The sequence below is a fragment of the Benincasa hispida genome, chromosome 6, assembly GCF_009727055.1.
Source record: "Benincasa hispida cultivar B227 chromosome 6, ASM972705v1, whole genome shotgun sequence".
Classification (NCBI taxonomy): domain Eukaryota; kingdom Viridiplantae; phylum Streptophyta; class Magnoliopsida; order Cucurbitales; family Cucurbitaceae; genus Benincasa; species Benincasa hispida.
Genome location: NC_052354.1, coordinates 49,708,434 through 49,715,751, shown reverse-complemented (window position 1 = coordinate 49,715,751; position 7,318 = coordinate 49,708,434). Strand labels below are relative to the sequence as shown.

Below are 7,318 nucleotides of genomic sequence, written 5' to 3'. Positions count from 1 at the left end.
CTGATGAGTCTTTCATTGCCTTGCTCGTTTATGTTGATGACATAGTCATCACTGGTGCTTCTTTACCTATGCTACATGAGTTAAAAGACCATCTTCACAAGGCCTTCAAGCTAAAAGACTTGGGTTCTCTTCTGTGTTTCTTGGGACTTGAAATTGCAAGATCATCACGAGGCATCCTTCTGTCCCAACGGAACTATACATTACAGCTTTTGGAAAATCATGGATTGTTGGCTTGCAAACCGACTCCCCTGCCTCTTGATCCGAATTTGAGGCTACAAATTGATGTTGGTACTCTCCTCACGGATGCAACAATGTATTGAAGACTTATTGGGGCGACTGTTATATTTGACTATCTCTCGTCCCGACATAGCATTTGCTGTCCATAAGCTCAGCCAATTTGTTGCTCAACCACGTCAACCTCATCTTGATGCTGCCATGTCCTTGTTGAGGTATTTGAAGGCTTCTCTTGGACAAGGTATTCTATTGTGTCCTGTCCATTTATTCCAGTTGAAGGCATATTCTGATGCTGAATGGGGCTCTTGTCCTGATTCAAGGAAGTCCATATCTGGTTTTTGCATCTTCTTGGGAGACTCCATCATTAGTTAGAAGACTAAGAAGCAGTCTACGGTTTCCCGATCCTCTTCTGAAGCTGAATATCGAGCATTAGCTGCTACTACAAGTGAGTTGTTATGAGTTACTCAACTTCTCCAAGAACTTTCAATCCCTCTTGTTCATCATTCTTTAATATACTGTGATAATGAAGCTGCTGTCTATATTGCTGAAAATCCGGTTTTTCATGAAAGGACAAAGCACATTAAAATTGATTGTCATTTTATCCGAGATCACATCATTCGTGGAGCTGTCAAACTTCTTCCCATCCGGACTCACTTGCAACTTGCTGACATCTTTACTAAAGCCTTACTAAAATCTTCATTTTCTCCATTGTTGTCCAAGATGGGCGTTCTTGACATTACTATATATATGAGTTAATTAGTATTTTGTTATAAATGTAGTTAAATAGTTATTATTGTTGCTTGCTGTACTTGGCTCTTTTGAGATTAATAAAGATGCAAGTTTTATTTACTTTGGCTTAATATAAGGTAACCCATAAACATTATTTTTTTCTTTTTAAGAAAAAAAGATAAAATCTTCGTGACAAAGGGGGTTTCAAATTCATTATACTTGGTCTTTTTAATTTTATTTTATTCAATCTTTTGTGGTTCATATGTTTTGTAGTATATATATAATTTGTCTTTGTCACACTAATTAATTAAATGTGACTTCTCTACACTTCCTTATCAATGGGGAAAAAATAAAAAATAATTTACATGAGAGAACAAAAAACTTGTTTGGAAAACTAACAAACACTTCTGCCCAAACATTTTTTTTAAAAAAAATATATGCCAAATAAATATTAGAAAAAGTGAATCCCAATAAATAAATAAATAAATGCTTAATTTCCAAATTAGAGCAATTCCTGTACATTTCAACTTTGCCCTCCTTAATTTTCATTGCAGATTTTGTCCAATTGTGAATATATTCAACTTCATTTTTCTATTAAGAAAATCACCTATTAGGACCTAGTCAATATGTGCAATTTTTTTTCCGAACTATAAGGATATTGTGACAATGAGTTTAGAAAAACAAAAAAATAAAAATAAAAATAATAACTAAATAAAACTTTTTTTTTAAAAAAAAAAACAAGAAAATTTATTTGCTTACAATTTATAAACGAAAATTGTAGCTAAAGGATTTGTTTGGGAACATTTCTTTTTATTTTCATTTTATTTTCAATTTTTCAGAAGCATGGACTTTTTGTGAGCAATTATTTTTATTTTTTTGTCTTTTTAATTTTTATGACACCTTCTTATGAAATTGTATTCAGATTTCAGTTTTTTTTTTTTTTTTTTTTTTTTTTTTTTTTTTTTTATTTCGTTTAATGGAAATTTAGTTTTTAGTATTAAAACCAAAAATAGTTTTTTAAAATTTATTTTTGGAATTTGGAAGATGATTATTTAAAAAAATAAAAATTATGGGAAAAAAGATAAAAAACTGAAAATAGTTATCAAATCAACTTAAATTATTTAAAAACAACGAAAACTAAAATTATTATTATTATTTTGAATTCAACATGTTTTTGTTTTTCTTTCTTAAAGTCAAAAAAAAAAAAAAAAAAAAAGGAAATAATAAACATGAAGATCATAAAAAAAAAAAGCCTTATTTTTCAAATATATCTTATTCATGCATTTACCAAGTGGACATTTTAAATCAAGTTTAAGAGGTCGTAATGTTTATTAAAGAAAAAGCAATGTGACCCCATATATATATATATAAGGACCCAATATATATAATATATTCTTAAATTTGAAGGTATAATTTTTGTATATTTATAGCCTTTAGTATTCCAATATGTTCCAGACCCAAAGCTAATTAATCATATATTTTTCGTCAAGGACCAAGCTGCTTAATTCTTCTTCACTATATCATGTCTGAAGAGCAAATCATTTCAGAATTTCAAGAAGCCTTTTGTCTGCTTGACAAAGATGGTGATGGTATGTATGATTTTTATTTTTTCTTGTAAAATATATATTAGTATAAATATATAAATCAAATTATCTTCCATTATCGCTCACGATGCTCGATCGACTTCTTATGTTTGAGTTTTTAAATTACTCATCATTTTAAAATCTATTTGATAATATTTTTTATCCGGATTTTTACTTTTTAAGAAATAAATTTATGTTCAATTTCCATAATTTCTATATGACTGGATTGCTAAAAAAATATTTTTTAAAAGGTATAAAACAAAATAAATAAACCCTACTTTAATTAAATTTATTAAAAAGAAGATCAATGAAACTAATATAACTGGCCTAAAACATGTTCAGGAACTTAATTTGAAACTAGTTTTCTATTTTTTAGAACATAGAGTTAAAAAAAAAAAAAGTAAAAAAATTATTAACTACAATTTAAAGTGTTTTCCTTCTTTGCTTGAGGAACGTTTTACTGATCAAGAATATGTCATAACTAGTAGAGGTATATTTGAGTTAACCATGATCACACCACATGATATGATTTTTAAGTGAAAAAAATGTGTATAATATTTTTTTAACGTGATTATAATTTTAATATTTGAAATTATTTGATTATATATATATCTTTGAATCAAATATGAAAATAAGAGAGATCATAAGTATTAAGATATATCAACTAGGTCGATACATCCTACTGAAATTATTTGATTATAATAACTCTAAGCGTTTTTGAAATATAGGATGTATAACGATCGAAGAGCTAGCTACAGCGATTAGATCATTGCATCACAACCCTACTGAAGAAGAATTGCAAATGATGATGAATGAAGTTGATGTTAATGGAAATGGATCTATTGAATTTGGGGAGTTCTTCAATCTCATGGCAAAGAAGATGAAGGTAACTATTTAATAGATTTTTTTATATAAAAAAATATGTGATCTCAGTTTTTTTTTAATGGTTAATTTACATGCACTTACTAGGATTTTCATTCATGTCTCATATTGTATTTTTTGGAATTTTTTAAAAGAGTAATTTTTTTTTTCTAGAGTAGGTTTAAAAAATATACCTATAAATTTGGAAAAGTTTCAATTTTACTTAGATTTACTTTCACCGAGAACTTATAAATTGTTAATGATGAAAAATAATGTGATAATTCGTATGATTTTACAACTATATGGAAAATAAAAGTGTTGTCATTTATTTCATCTCAAAATATAAACATAATCAATTTTTACAATACAATTACTATCCTTCCAATTTACTTACATGCATTCTAATTTTTACACATTAATTTTTACATCAATTCTCATCTAATGAAATTATTTGTTTAGAACAAATTTCAAAATTGAAAGGTATAAATAAAGCTTTTAAGAGTCTAAGAGCATAACTGTAAAACATACCTTAAAATTCTAAGTGTATTTTGTAGGGGTGTACATAGGTTAGGTTGAGTTGGGTTGGGTTGAAAGACTTTTTAGACCCAACCAAATTGTTTGGTTTGTAAATTTCTTCAACCCAAATAACTTTTATTAAAAAATGAATCCAACCCAACCCAACCAAATATTTGGGTTGGGTTGGGTTGGTTCGGGTTAATCGGGTCATTTATTTAAAATTTTGTTCTAAAAGAACAAAACGTAAATATATAAAAATCTAATTTAATTATTTTCATATATTGAATTAAGATTAACAACTCAATTTCAATTTATATAGAGAAAATTTTCTTTCTAAATGTAAAGAAACTATTTTAAAAGTTGTTGAAGAATAAATTATTAAAAAAATATTGAAATTAAATAAAATTAATATCAATATATGTATTAATAATTGTGTTATATATATATATATTTTAAGTTAATAATAAATTCGAGTTGGTTCGGGTTAATTTGGGTTATATTAGGTGAATTCATGAATCAATCCAACCCAAAAAATTTTCATTTATTTGAATCCAATCCAACCTAAATAAGTTGATAATTCAACCCAAACCGGTTTAAGTTGGGTTGATTGGTTTTTTCGGGTGATTGGGTATTTTTGAACGCTCCTAGTATTTTGTATAACTTTTTTTTATAAAAAAATTATTGTGTTGATTTTTCATATATAATCAATTGTATACTTTTCCAATTGCTCACCGCTCTTTTTTATTATTAATATTTAACGAGCTTCACGAGCCCTAACTTGCAAGGAGAATTATGAATTTTTAGTATCGAGTTTTGACTTATTTATATTTTCGATGATTATATGATCTTTATTTTGTCTAGTGAAGCAAGTAAATTAATAGTAAAAGTGTTAAACAAGCATGTTTATATTTTCAACAAAAATGATTAAACAAAAAATGGTCGGATCTTCATTTTTTATTTAATAACAAGTCAATCACTTGTTAAACAAGCATCTTTATGTTTAAGAAATTGATAAATAAATTAGTTTATTCAATATATATATGTTGATAATTTACTACGGCAGTCGTTTGATATGTAATATTAAATATCATATTTCAATAATTTTTAGATCCTATTGAGCAATTTCAACCATTTGAATTAGATTCTATTAAAAATAAAAAATAAAAGTTCATTTGGCTTAAGAGTTTTAGGTTTCTTGTCACCAAATAAATTAGTCTGATAAATTCCATTCTTAAACTTGGTTATAGAGTTTAGTAAATTAATAATAAATTAGTCCAAGTTTTTAATTGTTTTTATAATTATCAAACGTGTTCCTTTTTTTTTTTTATAAAAAAAATCATTTAAACAAGTCCAGTCATATCTAAAACCCACTTTAAATTATTAATTTAAACTTTTAAAAGGTGTTTATGAAAAAAATATATATTAATATTGAAAAAGAAAATGTACAAGCACTCAAAATAAAAGGAATGTTGGTGGACACAGTAATACTAACAAGTGGACCAACATAGAGATAAGGAGAGAGAAATAACACACAAGATGTTAATCCTGTTTGGTATAATTTTACCTACATCTGAGGGGCCCATAACCCAATTGAAAAAAATATAATAATATTCAAAAGGTTTACAAGGAAGACTACTTATCTGATGGAACTACTATAATGTAATACAATAAACCTTAGATAAGTATTTTGTTTAGGCTCCCCCTAAACTTGATGTCACCTATCTCAATATCTTTTCACAACTCAAGCTCCCCCGAGTCAGAAGCTTTTAGCTTGTTCGATCTTGCATGTTTTTAGGCTCCTCTAAACTCAATGCTTCTTTCCAAGAGTCACACACCCTCTTTATAAATTCAGCAACACTTCTTTCTTACTTTTTTTTGCCACAGCTGCACAAGAAGAACAACGTGTATATCCAAAAACCTACTTTCAATCTATTTTAATACTTCCTTTTATAACAACTTCTAAAGGAAGGGACAAACACGGTAACCAATATCAATATAAAAAACGTAAGCAGACATAACATTCCAAAACAAAACCAATCAGTCCAAATTAAAGTCAAACGAAAAAGATCAAACATTCAGATAAAAGAAAATTTACAAGCCAATTAAACAATAACAATTATTATTATTATTTTTGTTCAACATATGGGACAAGAAGATTTGAACCCGACCTCTAAAGAAGTAGTACATACCAATTATCATTGAACTATATATGCTCACTGAAAATACTAAATCATATTCAAATCTAAATCTTATGATTTAATTTGATCCACGGGAGTTTTTTTAGGGAGGATGAAAGTATAGGAATGTGTCAACCTAATTGAATATTCTAGTGCATCTACCGACCTCCCTTATCTCCGTATCTTATTAAAAAAAAAAAAAAAAAGAGAGTAAATACAGAGGGTAAGGTTAGAACATACAAATATGTATGGGTTAAAACCAATAAGCTTTTTCTCCTACCCCATAATTATTTTCCTGTTTTTAACCTAAATACTATTTTATTTCATATATTTGGTTTTCATTTATTATTCTAATTATTTGATACTTATAAGTCTCCAAATTTAGTCTATTTATTTTCAATAAATCTTAAAATTAATCTTTATTATTAGTTCTAAAATTAGTTTTTATCTAAATTAATAAAATAATAATAATAAATTTTATTGAAGAAAAGACATAATGTAAATATATTGCTAAAATCTATAGAAAAAGAAGACTAATAGAGACCCCTTTTTCGTTAACAATATACTTATATTAAGAATTAATTTTAAGATTTATTAAATGTTGGAAAACTAAATTTGAATATTTCAGAAGTACAAGAATTAAAGAAGAAATTATTCCATAGTAAAAAGAAAAAGATAGTAGTTTAATATAAAAAATAATTATTTAAATATACTGTCCCATTTAAAAAATTGTGCATTTGAATATTTAGGAAAATGAAGCAGAAGAAGAACTGAGTGAAGCTTTCAAATTATTTGACATGGATGAAGATGGGTACATATCACCTGATGAGGTTTGACTTCTAATTAGCCTAAGTAGATTTTTTTAGAATACTTAAAGTCAGTTAAGTAACTGACTCAATTTTCTGATGCTTAATTTGTCGCTCAAAAGAATAATTAAAAATATGTTTTAGAGTGATTTTAAAATCATCAAAGTGATTTTAATTAATCATTTTAGAATTTCTTCCAAAAACCTAAGTCAGTTTAATTTTATTTCTAATTGTATTTGGGCAGCTGAAGCATGTAATGATCCATATGGTTGAGAAATTAACAGATGAAGAAGTAGAGCAAATGGTCAATGAAGCTGATCTGGATGGAGATGGACTCATTGACTATGAAGAATTTGTTAAAATGATGCTTCTTATTTGATCTAAATCTTTTTTTTAAAAAAAAATTAATTTC

General features: G+C 26.8%; 1 protein-coding gene across 1 annotated transcript; it reads left to right on the top strand.

The window, feature by feature from the left end:
• The first annotated feature begins 2,419 nt into the window (after positions 1 to 2,419).
• On the top strand, positions 2,420 to 7,318 carry LOC120080388 (calmodulin-like protein 8). Its single transcript, XM_039035035.1, has 4 exons — positions 2,420 to 2,552; positions 3,275 to 3,432; positions 6,850 to 6,930; positions 7,151 to 7,318. The coding sequence occupies exons 1-4, from the start codon at positions 2,486 to 2,488 to the stop codon at positions 7,283 to 7,285; spliced, it is 441 nt and encodes a 146-aa protein (XP_038890963.1). The 5' UTR covers positions 2,420 to 2,485; the 3' UTR covers positions 7,286 to 7,318.

What these genes read in the sequence shown, in the direction of transcription:
- LOC120080388 (XM_039035035.1), top strand. Translation starts at nt 2,486, where the DNA reads ATGTCTGAAGAGCAAATCATTTCAGAATTTCAAGAAGCCTTTTGTCTG. An exon ending in TCATGGCAAAGAAGATGAAG is followed by an intron (nt 3,433 to 6,849) that starts GTAACTATTTAA and finishes TTGAATATTTAG; the next exon opens with GAAAATGAAGCAGAAGAAGA. An exon ending in GGTACATATCACCTGATGAG is followed by an intron (nt 6,931 to 7,150) that starts GTTTGACTTCTA and finishes GTATTTGGGCAG; the next exon opens with CTGAAGCATGTAATGATCCA.